Source organism: Microplitis demolitor, chromosome 1 (assembly GCF_026212275.2).
Source record: "Microplitis demolitor isolate Queensland-Clemson2020A chromosome 1, iyMicDemo2.1a, whole genome shotgun sequence".
In the NCBI taxonomy this organism is placed as follows: Eukaryota; Metazoa; Arthropoda; class Insecta; order Hymenoptera; family Braconidae; genus Microplitis; species Microplitis demolitor.
In genome coordinates this window covers 19,973,691-19,990,079 of record NC_068545.1, presented here as the reverse complement: position 1 = coordinate 19,990,079, position 16,389 = coordinate 19,973,691, and the positions used below count along the sequence as shown (strand labels likewise).

Here is a 16,389-nt window from a genome sequence, read left to right as displayed (position 1 = left end):
TGGACGGTATTATTGTAAGTAAAAATGATATCCAATAAATTAATTAAATAAAATTTAATTACTTGTTTGTAATATACACTTTTATTCATGTAATTTCGTAGTACTTCATTTTTTTTCTTAAATTAAAAGCATATTTTTTTATGACGTTCGGTTGCTTGCTCTGGGCTGCTTGGAAGAGAGCCGACTAATACCGAAAGAATCCGATTGTTGATTTAAAAATATTAGTATATTACGTGACGAGGGAGGAAAGTAGGATATTCCTACGAAGGAAGAATGGCGCATGCGCTGTTTTTTATGATTTATTTTGTCATAAAAGAAAAGGATGACTCTTTGCGAGGGTGGCAATCATGCAGATTGGGATGTCAATTTACTCAGTGATGTGTTCACAATTTTTCACTAAATCTGTATCTAAAAGTTTAAATTTTTGCCTCTGTTGGAAGAATGGTTCATGCGCTAATATATTTTCTCACAAAAGAAAAGAACAACTTTCTTCCCTCTAAACAGGGTAGGGATTTAAATTTTCGGCGCAGGTGTAAAAAAATTATTTTATTTTAAAAATTTATTGATGAACCAGATTATTTTTTCTTATTTTTGTATGTAATAATAATAATCTAAAAATAATCTAGAAAAAAATATCCCGTTTAACATAAGTTATGATATTGATAAATATGAGGATCGGCTTAGTACTTAAGCGGTTACTGTTTGAATTTTATAAATATAGTGTTCGGAAAACCTCGTTAATTTTCGAAATTTTTCGGGTTCGCTCCGAGCAGCCTAGAGCCAGCAGCCGACTCGCCGTTAGCTTTAAATAAATACAAAAAGATCTAAATGCAGTTTCAGGTTCACTTTTTTTTTTTTAAATATAAAACGCACTATATATAGAAAAATTATGTGGACATGCCACGAAATTAATTTTAACATTTAAAAATAATTATAATATTTTTTCTTTTATTATTTTGTTTGCTCTGTCCACGATAGTAAATTACGACCGCGGATGAACTAAAGCTGATTCCACGAGTTTAAATCGTCTTGTTAAATCATACTAAACTTACAAAGATTATTTTATTAAGTTAATTTAAATAAACTGCAAGTAAAGAAGTTTAACGCGCGACTCGAAGAATCTTTATTAATTAATTGACACTTTTTTAGTATCTGAATTGTCCTTTCCTGCCCAGTCCGTTGTGATAAACTCTCAGCGGTGTGTAATTTCCATTTCCATTCATACCTGCAATTAAATAACACCAATAATTATTTGGTAATTAAAAATAATTAGTTAATTTTAAAATTATTAGTGATTAGTGAGTATTGATAATTGATAATGCGAGAAAGAAAGTGGGTAAGTATATTTTTATCTTGATTATTTAAAACTTACTAATCGCTTGTTCGTGTTCTTGTAAAGCAGCTTAGTAAAGAATAATTCAACCGATTAATTGTTATTATTCTTTTATTTATAATTAAATGAAAGTGAGTAAAATTACCTTGCACAATAGATGGAGTAGTGCGTGCATTTTGTATCGTCTGAGCATGACATCTGGGTTTGAGAATTCCGTGATACAGAATAAAATAAAGTACAGCAATAACGGCTGCCGATACTGCCATGCATTGATAAATAAATTTAAGTGACTCTATTTCCGTGTCACCGATTTGCACATACGCGCCGATTACGGCTCCGAGACAACGTCCGATACAGAAATGTGCAATTACTGGTAGCGCTTGAGCGGTAACTGTGAGGTTACGGGGGATAAGATGTCGCATGTAGAGGATAGCAGTCACCCACATGATGCCCAGAGTAAAGAGTTCAAGTGCTTCGGATACCAGCGCCCACCATGGGTCCGACACGACACTCAGTCCGGTGAATCTTACGATGTAAATTGTGAATGCCATGATAAGTAAATTACTGTGTCCGCAATAATCAACTAGATGTTCGGATTTCCAGAGGAAGAAGATTGCTGGCAATGCACCAACTGTTAAAATCACACCTATTGCCAGTGAATCTCCAGTTAATTCTGTGAGATATAGAGACAGGTAACTGTCCATCGCGCTCCAAAGAGTGCCCAGAACGATGAGAATCAGTACGAGAGCCGCAGTCTCGCTGCCGTATCGCTTTACGGCACTCATTGGCACGGCAAGCATTCCTGATCTCGTGTGCCACCACCATTCCGGTGGACTCAGAGGCATTCCGTTCGCTGAAAGTGCAACTATTGCCGCGAGTATCATCATGGCGACGTGTAAAATTATTGGCAGAAGATAAGCTGGTTTGGGAGCTACCAGAAGATTTAGATACCCGGCGAGAGGTCCGAATATTGAAAAACTCAATGAACCAAATGCCAACTGTCTACCGACGTCACCCCGGCCACAGGAAGTTTCTCGTGTTGCTATTACTATTGATGCGTCTATCAGAGTTACTGCTGCTGTTGGAAAAATATCAGCTATCGAACGTATCGTAAGATACATCCAAAATGTCATATCTGGGTCACCGGCTACTTGGCTGCATTGATTTTCCGTGTGAATGCTACCTGGAAAGGTCATTAACGCCATGCATTATTATTATATTCTACTATAAGAAGATTTAGTCCATTAAAATTATAATTGCAGACGTATTATGAGTAAAAACTTTTTTTTTTACTTTTAAGTTAAATTAAAAGAGAAAAAAAATAAATAAATGATTGTGCAACATAGTAAATTTACCTGGTAACACAAATGGGTCAAGTATATCGCATTCAACTGAACAAGTCTGATTAAATTTAGCCATATCAGCTTCCAATTTACGTGGTATTCTGCAAGTAAATTCTTCAGAAATTGGATAAGCGCACCATTCTTGTTTATTGCGTGTATTACTTGCTTCTCTAAAACTCGCATTAACTGGCAAACTTCCTGTGTCACTAGTGTAAACATGGCAAACCTTATTTTCACCCTCATGAAAACATAAATGTGGTGGTTCACTTTTAGCTTGAATATAACGCCGACGTTTATGTTTAATTGGTACTTTAGTTCTCCATTCTATATCTTCACTGCTTAAATCCGCGTATTGTGAATTGACGCGAGCTCCGCCTTCACTGAGATCGCCGCTTCCTTCGTCGATACCCAGGACTCCGATGTCGGTATTCGGCGGCACGTCAATACCAATAGCAGGTGGTCGGTTATTTAAAAACATGTGATTCGGTTGCGGTACTATTGGATGACACGCGTAATTACAATTTTTCAAAAGTATCGCGCAGACTCGGCTCTCGCTGGTCCAGTTGTAGCATGTGGAAAATTCATCAATTCGTTCCTGAAGAACCGTCGCGCCTTTGTGATTGCAAGAAAACTTGAGCGTAGGCCTGTGCTCACGCGGAAGCTCTATTCTCTCGACCACGGGCACTAGAAGCAGCAGCGAGTAAACAACTGCTGATAGAAAACATGCGAGAGCGATCATAATTCTCAGATAACGCCCGTTCGATGGTTTAGATCGTTGGCGAGCTGCTAACTTGTCGGCTATCGGTGCTACTATTAATGGCCCTATTATCGCTATCACCGGTGATATCATTGACACAAGTCGTATTTCTTCCATTGTCAGTCCCACTGCTATCATATGAAGCGGAAGAAAAGGAAACAAACAGCTCATACCTGTAAATAAAAATATTTAAATAAATTTACTTGCACTAAATGTTAAATAAGTAAAAGAAAAAAAATAATTAACACTTACCACCAAAGAAAATAAATAGAAGGCACTTAAGGGATATTAAATTAGGATTTATAAATTTACGTGGTGGTAAATCCTTTATGGATCCCATTGTTTCAATTGATGCCATCGACATCTTGACTTTTTTTTTTTTTTTTTTTTTTTTTTTTTTTTTTAAATAAATTTACTTTTCTTTCCTATTAACCTAAATTACTTTTCGTAATTTTATTTTTACAGACATTCTGAATTACTGCGGCCTGAAAAATAAAAAACATATATATTATATTTAAAAAATTTAAAAACGTCAATAAAATAAATTTTATAGAGTGACTATGAGCTGAATGAACACAAAAATGGGCGTTGATGTGACGAAAGATTAATAAAATAAAAGACTAGGGATAATGACACTGAAGCGGATGTCAGCGTGTCTTATCCCATTGACCAAGACGATTAACAAGACCTCTCTTACTCTTACTTCACTCATCATGAATCGTGTACACACGGACTGCTCGTTAATGAAAGCGTCCTGTCTTGCAGGAGGGTCAGGAATTTCAGCCTGACATAACACATCCGTTGGTTTTGTTAATTTTATTCTTAATTATATTTTTATTTTACAATCACTTGGATAAGCTTGTGAAAATCCAAGGTCATTATTGCTCTTTATTAATTTTTTATTTTATTTTTTTCTAGGACATGAAATTATTTTATTTGTTTCTGTGATTACTGGCAAGTGTAATGTACTTTCAGTGGATATCAGTGACTTGATTTATATTACTCTTGGTGTTGGAAGTGGTGGCAGTGCTAGTGTACTAGATATCATCTCACGTTGAAAATAATTGTGCGCGGCTTAGCTGCTGCTGCATGACCAGCGCCAAGTGTTTGCAACGAGAGATGTGTAGTAAGAGGAAGGAACTCGAGTATAGGTATAGAGAAGAGGTTAACGAACCACATGCGATGTCACTTAGCTTGTACTCAGGTGTAAATAACAACGGAAGCTTCATCGCTCATTTTTTTACTGTCATATCAAAGCCCCGATGTCAGGAAGTCGGGATCAATAAGGAAAATAATTAAAACTGCGGTAATAAAAAATTTCTAGGGAATTTTTAGTTAAAAGCAGTGACAGCAAACTCTAAACTGTATTTAAATTAAGGGAAGATATGAATTTTAATTAATGAAAAAAATATCTGACGGCTTTAATTCTAAGGACGAAAAAAAAAGTTTAGAGATTATTTTAAAATTTTAGTATAATTATAAGTTAGAAAATGTTTACCCTGTGATTTATGCTCGAGATAAAAAGTAGCGACCGAGAAGAATTGAAATGGAAAAAAAGGAAAGACATAAAAATATAAAAAAAACTTGTCAGTAACGATTTCAAATGTTCAGATTGAAATCACACACGAATTTATTACGATATTGCGTGTTTTCATTAACTCATATCTTACAACTCTGGTAATTTATATGATAACTTATTTATTAATTTGTTTATTTATAGATATGATGAATAAAGTTATTTGTTCGTGAATTTTTCCAGTTGCTACATTCGTGCTGAAATTACAGTGGATTTTTTTCAGCGAATATGATTCCGGTTTCGGGTAAATTTGCATGTGCGTACGCATTACTATCAACCCACTTTCATTATATAGTTGTAGTACTGGCTTATATAAACTACTTATACTCACATGTGATATGCCTATGTAAATATATACACTGCAGATCATAATATTATGAATATTATATTATATGTAGAGAAAAAATGTATTTACTTCTTCATAAAAAGTTGTCGCTGAGTCTTTACACAGTAACACGAAACTATTAATATTTAAAGGGAAAAATACAACTTGCCACTTTGTATTCGCTTTTTATTTTATTATTCTTGAAAGTAAGGGTTGTGAATTTTTTTTATCTACAAGATTATCAGGTTTCAAACCGCGGAAAAAATTACTCAGGTAATAAAAACTTAATGTCTTTTAAAATATTCAAATAAAATTCACTTTTCCTAAGCCCTCGACATATAATTTTCTGTTACCTTACATTGGAATTTATTTAAAAAATTTTAATTTAATAAAATCATTAAAAAATTTATTTATTTTTTCTATTTTATCGAAATAACTTCAAACCAGAAATTAAAAATTTAAAAAACCCGGGAAATTTTTTTTAAACAATAGATATTTGAATTGCGAAAAATAAAAAATTTCTCGGCTTAAAATACACAATTGTTGTGTGAATTTTTGTGCAAATAGTTAATAATACAGTTAGTGTTCGGAGAAAGACTTTGGGATGACACACTTGGCACGAAACCCAAAATAAAACTTTACTACGTATGCTATTTATCTCGCATTTTATTTCTTTGTCATCACATTTAAATTTAACTTACTTTCACTTATTGTCAGCGTATATTATATATTCAATAACTAAATGAATTATCTTCTCTGTACAAATATACGTTGATAGAAAAAATGGATAAACAAGTAGTTAATAAAAATCGATAATCTGTTAATTTGATTTATAATCAAATGAATTATTTATAAATTTATTTATAACGTTTGATACAACTATAAGTAGGTTAAACTAATGTGGAATAAATTCTGCGAATTAGATTCAATCAGGACGATGATAATGTCCTATTGAGAATTTACAGACTCAGCTAGTGAGTGAGTGAGTGAGTGAGTGATGGCTTGCTATGAGTTGAGGTAAAAATACAAATGATATCATGATATTAATTTAAATATTAAATATACAGATACAGTATGATAATAATAAAATTTTTTTTTTTTTACCTCCTATACCATGAGTGTAAATGTAGCAGACATAAGATAATTATTCAATTACATATAAAAAAATTAAATAATGAAAATGAAGAAATTTAAAAAATGCATGTACTCATTTTTGAATTGTCTGAACGTCCATTTTTTTATTTTTATTTTATAAACATTTTATTTTATTATTTAAAATTTTTTTAAATTCCTATACGTGGGAGTAATAAAATTTAAATAATCTAAACACTAGACTAGAAAATTTAATTGATTCTTAATTAAATTTATCATGAAGCCACACACTATTATTGACTTCACACATTCTTGTCACTTGTAACTGATAATTAAAACTGATTTCTACTTCCACTATTTTACTTTTTACTTATTTATAAGTCAATATATATTCAAAACTAGCATTTCTCAATTAGAACGATGACATCACTATCTAATCTGATCTCCAAGTGTAATGAACACCGTATATATTTATATAAATTGTTTTTTATTTTTCCAGAGGTTTAAATTAAAATTTCATGTCCTCGAGATTTTAAAGCCAATTAATTTAAATTCTATTGATCTTGATTGATTAAAAAAAATTAAAGGCAATTATAATTTATTTATTTTAAATTGGCGTGATAAGTCATGCAGATAAATCTTTCATATACTTAGATAATGATGATGAGATTTTATAGGGAAATTATTCAAATGAAAGTACTCAATTCAAGCGTTTAATTAAATTAGTAATATAATAATAATAATATTATTATTAATGTAATAGCAAATTCCCTGACGAGCTGAGAGTGATCGTGAATTGGGTTAACGAAGTCGTTGTCGTCAAGTAAGTTACTGCTTAAGTATCATCATGTATAGGGGAAATTATTTAGTGCAAATTGCTGTGTGCGAATCAGTGTATGCTAAAATAACTTACCCGTTTATGTTAATACAATATATGGATTGTAAAATTTTGAATTTTTATTTAATATTTATCTTTATAACTTTCATTTAATTTATTATTATTTTGCTCGTTAAAAATTTTTTTTTGCAATAAATAAGTGAAAGAGGAGTTTCATTATTTAAATATCGATTTAACGAGTATTGTTATTTTATGATTAATTAAAAATAATAATGACAAGTAAATTCAATGAAAAAAGAAGATGAGGATAAGGATAAATGAGATGAAGTGAAAAAGAGAGTTTTTAAATCTTGACATCATCTTGGTGTTGAATTTTTATAGGCATTACTGGTCTATTATATTTCAGGGTCAGGTCTCATACTTTTATATATTATTCTCATTTCATCTATTCTTGTCGATGGCGTTACATGCTATACAATAATAGTAATAATAATAATAATAATAATGTACAATATAAAAGTGTTTGGTAAAAAAACTAAAATGGCAAGCTGACATTTTAAAGTAACTGTTTAAATTTTCGGTCATTGATTTCTTAGTTGAAACTTTTTTTTTTTTTTTACCTGAGTATAAAGACGACAAAGAAAAAGACGGAAACTAAGCAAACTTTCTGTTTGAGTATTTAAAAATTCTCTGGAGTTTCGAGTACAAATGGAAGTATCTCTCGAAAATTGTCAACTTTTCATAATAAGAACTTGCAGAAAAGACTTTTTAAAAGTTTTAAGCCGTCTAGTCTGGGCTATTGAAAAATTAATATTTAAATATAGATGGAGTAAAATATTTTTTTTTCTTGTTTCTTTTATTATAATTTTGATCTTAAAAGATCGTGGGACGTGAAACCGGTTACAATTTTTTTTACAAAAATATAAATAATTGACATTGCACGTGACCGTAAACACAGAGTACGGGCATGCCATTTTTCAGAGGTAAAACTCAATGAAATTATTTTTAAGACTCTACTTTGATTTTAAAAAGTAATAGACGGTTTTGTTGTCTAAAAGTCTTATCAAGTGTTCGTTAAGCCCTTGATGTTTATTTCTGTATGTTGGTATTTAAATTTAAAAGTTAGCAGGTAAATTTAAGAATAATAAAAAGAATAAGTTATTGAGTAATTTATTGCTGCATAAACATAAACCACAATGGAGATTTGTTATGATTATTAATAAATTGGGTTTAGAGGCGAAAAATAAATTAACGCGAAGTAACATGAGGCGGATCTGAGTGAAATTGTTTGGAATAAAATAACGGATTTTAAATTATAAAATTATGCTTTAACTAAATGTACTCTAACGTAAGGAGTGTGGTTACCATATACAGAGATAATGTGAGTTACATCGTTACATGTAAGTACAAAGAGAGTAAGTATAAAGGATCCGCGATGGAATATAATAAGAATAAATGTATGAGGAAGAAAGAAAATTAAAGGAATTGCATCACGTACTGGGATCACACACTCGCTCTTGCTCTTGGTCTTGGTCGATTGAGATCATCTGTACTTATAGTAGGGATATGTGTATATATATACCTACTGTATAATACTGAGATACCTGGAGAAGGAGAAAAAGAAAATAATAAAGAATAGGGGCAAAGGACACCGTTAGATCAAGACTTATAGCCTCGGGAATATTTTTTTTTTGATTGTTAAAAATTTTTATTTATTAAAAATAAAAAAGTCCACATTAAGTTATCGTGAAACTCTTGTTATTTGTTATCCGTTTGCTTTTCATTGGAGGGTAGAAACTGTCTGTACTTGTGCAGTTCGCAATGCGAAATCGAGTGTCAGAAAATAGTGATAGTATTCATTCAAGTTCACTAAAGAGTAAAGATACGGGCATTCATGTCGATATAAAAGACGATGATGCAGTAAAGACAATTTGTTAGATAAAAAATATGTAATTTATTAAAATTTTTTATATTCTTTAAAATTGAAGGATTTTAATTGACCGTGACACAAAACCTGGAGATGAGTTATCCGGTATCATTAATAAAAAATTTATTCAATAACTGAGACGATGAATATCTAGAACGTAGTTAATGAACAATTATATTGAACGGTATTTTTAATTTGTTAGTAAATTATTATAAATTTAAATAATTTAGTGACTGGTAATTAATAAAATGGTTGTTTTCTTTTAGATTGCGGAGTGATTTATTTTGTTGTGACTGGATAAAATTGAATACGATAGAACCGAGTGGTACAAGCAGATCGATATCCTAAAAACAGGTGTTACACAATTTGCAAATTTAAATTTAAATATTTGCGTATTAAAATTTTTTTCATAATAAATTTATATTAATTATTTTTAGTTACGAGATTAAGCAAAATTTAAGTGATTGTAAATACTCATAAATATGAAGAAAAAAAACTAGGGCAGCGTAAAGAGGCTTTAGTGATTAAAGAGGTTTTATGATGCACCGCGACCCGTGACCGAGAAAAAAATTAACTTGTTTTCAAAATAAAATGTTTTTTTAAATATTCGTACGTCACGAGTGCTGAGTCCCGATGTAAAATATCATTTTAATTGAATCCTTTTAATAAACATTAAATTACAAAAGGCTGGAGTAACAATTTTCCATCAATAGTTTAGTCTCGTGCCAGAAGTAAAGCCCTGGGGATTTAAGCAAAAAGAAATACCGACGTGGATTGATCGTGACAGATCAATCATGGCATCTATTCTCTCATTTTCATCTTCATCCTCATCCTCATCTTCAACTAATCTCAACTGCACTGTAATCCTGCCTCCACCTATTATATATCATCATCAACATGTTATTAGATTTTATCCTACAAATAACATACGCGCAGATGTTTTGAAATTCAAGTGAAATACAGGGGGATGTTTTCCCATCCATGGTATTTCCAGTTGAATTAGTTTCTTTATAGAGTATAGTAATGCAACTTATAGTCTACACAGTAAAATAGACGCGCTTATAATGCATCCTACCTTTTTTATGGCCGCAGAAATTTTTCCATTTTTTAAAAAAATTATTTTATAAAAATTCAATCCCCGCACATTGTCAACACTCTACTATTAATTATTTTACTTGACATACAGTGTTAAAATTTTTTTTTATTGGAGTAAATAACTTGTATCAGACATAAAAATACTCTCAAGTCCAACGGGAGACTGTTGCGTCCCGGCGGGAAAAATCGGTTGCTTGGCTTCAACCCCCACTCTCATTTTAATTATATTTATACGCATGCGCGTGTAAATACATATATAGATATATGTATTAAATTTACTCGTAAATTCAACACTTGTATTAAACATCCATCGTTTGTGCAATTAATTTACCATATCGATAAACTTTTCACTAAATTGAATCAAAAAAAAAAAAATTTTTTTTGATTTCTAAAAGCGCGCGCATGAAAGCGTGGGTTTCAAATGACTGACAATTAACTCATTAAAAGACTGGTATTTATTTTAATTCCAATGTTTAGTTATCGTTATTGTATGTCATAAAAGTTGGCGCGAAAAATGTATCGATAATTAAAGAGAAAGTTCACGTTCTTATTTATATATTTATTTTAAAAAATATAACTTTATATTATTGTGAAATTTTTTTGTTGGAGCAGAGCAGAGGGTAACCAACGGAAGTGCATCGACAAAATAGCATGATTACTTGAATTACCATAATAATAAAATACTTCGGACCACACACCTGGTTGCAATGGGGTCTTTTGCCGACGACGTCACCTGCATTTAATATTACATACATTTAATTCAATTCGTGATAAGCTTTTCAAATGCAGTACAAATGGATATTTCATGACACCGATGACAGGTCGATAGACAGAATCCGTAGTGGCTCTGTTTTCAACCAGAGGCAGCACTTGCTGGGTTTCGGTAACGCGGGAAATTCAAATTTCAAAAATACCCGACTTGTCGACAGATGATATAACTGTGGATATAAAATAATATTTAATTTTTTTTATGTCACTTGGACGCTAGATGTCTCGAAAATTCCAGATTGTTCGCTGATACTTATATAAAAACACCTGAGTATATTTATTTGCGTCATTGAATTATTTTGTATGAATAGATAAAGTACTATTAAGTGATTTTAAAAGCGCGGTTGTATTAGTTGTTAACTTGTACTTAATACCCATTGCCAAAAGAATATTGATATTGTGTAATTTTTACTTTAAACTTGGAACTCTCACAAGTCATCAAGGATTTGATATAATAACGTTTAAATTGTACGTGTTTGTATATTTATCGTTGTTCTTATTCTGTTAATCTGTCACTATTATTTGAATGTCAAAATTATAGTTTATTTATTTCTTTTTATTTTTTTTTACTTTTATTTAATTTTGACAGTTCATTTAATTTTTTTTTTAATAAAAAATGGGTGTATCGCATTCTCAGTCAAAAGATAAAGTTACTAGGTACAAATGTTTAAAAACAAACAAATCTTGTTTATAACCTTAAAAAAATCTTTTTCTTTTTCTTTACTTCATTTTTTAAATATTAAGTAGAGCATGGTACTAATAAGTGTGTTGTTAATTATTGCAGTAGTAAAATGGATAATAAACCGAGTGGTAATGCCAGCAGCAATAGACCACTGTCTATTGAAGCAGCACCAGCTCAACCAGAACCTGTACCAGCTGAAAATCAACCGAGACAACCGAATAGTTTGCATGGTCTGCTAAGATTTGCTATGGATGCACAGAATCAAGACACAACTCGTCCATCATCTTTTCAGCCTTTAGATGAAGAGGTAAATTGTTTTGAATTTTTATTAATTTAAATATTTATAATGAAGTTAATTTGAACGTTTATCAGTAATCAGATTCTAATATTTTTTTTATCTTCCCCGCGACTTTAGTGATATTTATAATAAATTTTAATTAACATGAATTACAGAGAAAAGAATTTTTAAGTAAAGCTTTGGAATCATTGACAGTGAATGTAATTGAAGAGTTACAAAAGTCAGTAAAAATATTATCAAACGTAATGGAACTACGTGATGGAGATGATCCAACAGAATGTGAAACAGCACTAGAATGTATTGCAAGTTACGTCGACAGTATTGACATAGCCAATGATTTTTATAAAATTGGAGGATTTGGAATAATTGGAGCCTGTTTAAATTCACAATTCGACAGTATCAGGTGGAAAACTGCTGATGTTATTGCTGAGTTGACGCAAAATAATCCATTCTGTCAAGAAAAAATATTAGAAATGGGTTTGATGCCGATTTTATTGGGAATGGTTGACTCAGACCCTTCGGACCAGGCTAAAATAAAGGCTCTTTACGCTGTTTCCTGTACGTGACATTTTTAAAATCCTGTTACAATTTTTTAAATTGCTAATTTCAGTACATGTTTGCCTTGATTGAGAGCTTGATGTCTTATTCAGACATTGATTACCATACGGCCTTCATTTAATTCATAATACAATTATCCTACCACGCTTTATTTTTTTCCATCTTATCATTTATATTTATTTACTTATTATTATACTTATTAATATATCATTGAATGACCTTTTTAGGTATTGTTCGTGGTAATGCATTGGCACTGAAGTATATGGACGTAAATGACGGATACTCTGTATTAATAAGAGCAATGCAGAGTCCCGTTGAAAAACTACAAGTGAAATCATCATTTTTATTGTCTGCTTTATGTAGTAGAGATAACGCACATGCTATTAGATCAAGTTTAATTAAAATGGGCATCATTGAACAAGCCTCAGGATTACTGGCTATGAGTAATGTAATTGGAGATACTAGGTACATATTAAATATTTTTTTATTAACAGTCGAACTCCATTAACGCGGACAGTTAGTCTACGGAGGAGCAGAAATATCTTGAAATTTCTGGAAAGAACCGTTTTCAGACAATTCTGTCTAAGCTTTTCTTTGAGATACAAACCCTAAACGCACAATAAAGACACAGACCCGCTTTACTCTATGAACTAGCGAAGTACACTTTAATTTTTTGATAACTTCCATTTGTTTACGAGAAAAATTTTGACAAAGTTCCCAGTTACTGTACAAGTGCAACAAAAATAGTACCATTTTTCCACTTGAGTGCGAATAGAGAAACAAATGAAAATGTGTCTTAACGGATGCTCTTTCTTCTTTAAGGGTTACCGTCAGCCGATTTCCAATTCAATTTAATTAACGGACAAACACTGGAAACCTAAAATAGAGTCTAGAGTCTAGTCAGAGGGCTGAAAATTTCGTATTTTTGAAAATTTTAATTCTTCTCAGAGAAAAATTGTTTTAAAATTCTCATTTACTCTACGAGTCCAACAAAAATAGTCCCGTTTTTTTTTTCTGAGTGTGAGAAAGAAGTTCAGTGGCGTTTCCCCTTAAAAACTAAACTATTGGAAAAAAACAATGGAATATGCACGAAAATACTAATATTATTAAACTATCAGTACTATCATATACATATATACAATAGACACTTATTTCTATAGTAGTATACGTGTGCGAAAATTATATCTACATGAATGATGCATATGTAAATGTACATAGACGTACAAGCGTATAGCATCGTGAGGAAGAGCGTAGCTCGTAATGGAAGTCAAGATTAAGAGGAAGTTCCGAGATAATGGAATCCGAGCTAATGGAGTTCGACTGTATTATGTTAATTATTTAATTGTTAAATAAACTTCTAATAATTGTTTTTTTAATAGGGATGCATTGTTGAGTATTTTAAATAGTTTAACGGCAAATAATAATTTACCGGCGCTACGTGAGTGTCGGAGACCCGAATTATGTTTGAAAGCAACATTAGAAAGGCATTTGAAAGATTTAAAAACTGAAGAAGCTGTTGATGAGGCCCAGTTGTGCAATGAGCTGTTAGATAAAATATTTGCTGATAGCTCATTACAGGATCAAGACAGATAATTTAATTAATTTAATTTGATGTTATTAATTATCATTAATATGTATTATTTTTTCATACAATAAATTATTTATTGTGTATATTTTAAAAAAATAATAAATAATATCGATCAATTAATAAGTTGTAATTATTGTGTTTTTTTTTTTTTTTTTTTTTTTTTTTTTATTTAAATTGCTGTAATTGATAGTTTATTTAATTCTAACATTAGTGTAATCGATTATTAGTTTAAATTACCAGCTTGCGCCTGATGAAATCGGAATCTATCTCAACCAGACTAGTTACGTGACTCAACGCACGTCAGCGGATTTTCGCTCGTCTTAAAATAATATTTTTTAACTCTACCTCTATCTCTTCTTCTTTTTTTTTATCTCGTTACAAGATAAAAAAAAAGTTAAGCAAAGTAACAGAAGTAGCTAAAATGCAAATATGAAAGTGAGTTTATCTGACCCACCTTAAACTATGATGCAACTCGCGTTATTTACAAATCACATTTTTTAAAAATTTATTCATAAATATATTTATAATTATATGCTTATGTTAAATATGATGCACATATATATTTAACATTTATTACATCAGGTTAAAGTCTATAGACTTTTCTAATAATTAAATTAAAACGATAAGAGCAAAAAAAATAAAAATTTAAAATGTGTAATGTACAATTACGTAGTGGCGTCAATCGTGAAATAAATTTAGCAAGTAATAACTAAGTCTCGCACGCTAATGTATCTCTTTAAGAAATTTTCTGTCTTCTTTAATAAACATATACATATATTTATATATAAATATTAGTGTAAATATTATGACCGAGAAAAATTTTAATGGCATACGTAATAAATACAGGGTGAAATCAATTGTAACACTCAGCAAGTAATCAATTGATCATCTAGTTTTTATATATCTCATATATCTGTCTATTTATCTAAGAATTAAACTAAGAAGATACAGTAACAATAAATTATTATTGTTATTATTATTATTGTAATAGTCAATAGAACATGTGGATAACGCGGAAAAAGGCGGAGGCTCGTCTGATCGTTACGACGACGTCCAACGTCGGACGTTAAAATTAAATCTAGCTTTTAGTATTGCGGATAGCCAACAGTGCTCGTCGACGAATCGTGAATACGTTTTCTCTTAGCCGACGACGACGACGTCCTCAAGCTCAGTCTCAAGAGCATATTCCGTGGGTGCGGGTATAAACTTAAGTTTAAATCTTAGATATTCGGGGATTAAAGATTCTCGTCGTTTGAATTTGAACGTTAACTCGTTCGTTTTATTTTATTTATTCTTTAAACTTCATTCAACATTACCGAAATAGAATCGGGTGCTCGTCTTTTTGTACTTTGATGTTATCTCGGTCTTTTATAAATAATATATAGATATATGTATACATGTATTTTATTTATTTATTTTTTTTGACGGGTCTATTTCTGAAAGATTACACGAGTGTTGATATTTTAAGATAATAAAATATCGTATTTGTTTCAAAAATAAATAAATAAAAAAAAACGTTATTATAAATCGCTTTTAACATCTGCGTCTTTTTAACATCGCCAGTGACGTTGCGTCTCAACAACTTACGGCTCCACGAGGAGGTAATGACGAAAGTTTATGTCATTGGATATGGATATTGTATACATACACACATATATTTAAATATATATATGAACATAAATATAAATAATATCCAGTGCTGATTATTTGCAGACGTTCAAGTCCATTTTTATTCTCATTTAGCCCGTTAACTATAGACATAATTAACAAAACGATTGCTATAAATATATACCCAATAGTAGATCCCTAGCTCACCAATAATTTAAAAAAAAAAGAAAATAAACAAATAAAAAAACATTGATTACAAATAATGAATTTTCTTACTCTTTAAATTATTTTTTAGCTCGTATTTAATACAAATATTTTTAAAAAGTCCACAAGAGCCTAAGTCTGTTGAAACACGCAATGGAATGCTAATTTTAACGACAAACGGTATTTTTAAGTGACGTACACTGATCTACATATTTTCAGTCTCGTCTCTTGATTAAACAGATGGATTTATTTACTTGTTTATTGTTTTTACTATTGATAATAATTTTTATAAATTAACATTACGCATGTCAAATAAATAAATCTTACAATTTTTAAAAGGTATACTGAAAAAAAATGTTTTGCAAGACATGCGTGACGAAACTCGTGCGACGCCACG

The 16,389-nt window shown here is 30.8% G+C and overlaps 2 protein-coding genes across 6 annotated transcripts in view; one reads left to right on the top strand and one right to left on the bottom strand.

Annotated features, from left to right (window-relative positions):
- Window positions 1-39: 39 nt before the first annotated feature.
- The window catches only part of LOC103571289 (uncharacterized), a 68,248-nt gene continuing 51,898 nt past the window's right edge, over window positions 40-16,389 (bottom strand). The window contains exons 1-6 of one of the 4 annotated variants that reach the window (XM_053742750.1): window positions 10,267-10,447; window positions 9,957-10,067; window positions 3,686-3,918; window positions 2,689-3,606; window positions 1,479-2,516; window positions 40-1,225 (exon numbers count right to left, since the gene is read on the bottom strand). In XM_053742750.1, coding sequence (XP_053598725.1) covers window positions 1,146-1,225; window positions 1,479-2,516; window positions 2,689-3,606; window positions 3,686-3,797 — 2,148 coding nt within the window. In that variant the 5' untranslated portion in view covers window positions 3,798-3,918; window positions 9,957-10,067; window positions 10,267-10,447 and the 3' untranslated portion in view covers window positions 40-1,145. Of the gene's footprint in view, window positions 1,226-1,478; window positions 2,517-2,688; window positions 3,607-3,685; window positions 3,919-9,804; window positions 9,932-9,956; window positions 10,068-10,266; window positions 10,448-16,389 lie in introns of those variants that run through there. The other 3 variants (XM_008549414.2, XM_053742752.1, XM_053742751.1) reach the window with 3 other exon arrangements.
- LOC103571290 (hsp70-binding protein 1) lies at window positions 11,288-14,297 on the top strand. Of its 2 annotated transcripts, none has more exons than XM_008549415.2 (5): window positions 11,288-11,522; window positions 11,839-12,043; window positions 12,190-12,592; window positions 12,820-13,057; window positions 13,972-14,297. In XM_008549415.2, the coding sequence occupies exons 2-5, from the start codon at window positions 11,846-11,848 to the stop codon at window positions 14,183-14,185; spliced, it is 1,053 nt and encodes a 350-aa protein (XP_008547637.1). In that variant the 5' UTR covers window positions 11,288-11,522; window positions 11,839-11,845; the 3' UTR covers window positions 14,186-14,297. The 2 variants fall into 2 exon arrangements, with proteins under 2 accessions (XP_008547637.1, XP_053598733.1); XM_053742758.1 differs by lacking the exon at window positions 11,288-11,522 and adding an exon at window positions 11,567-11,711.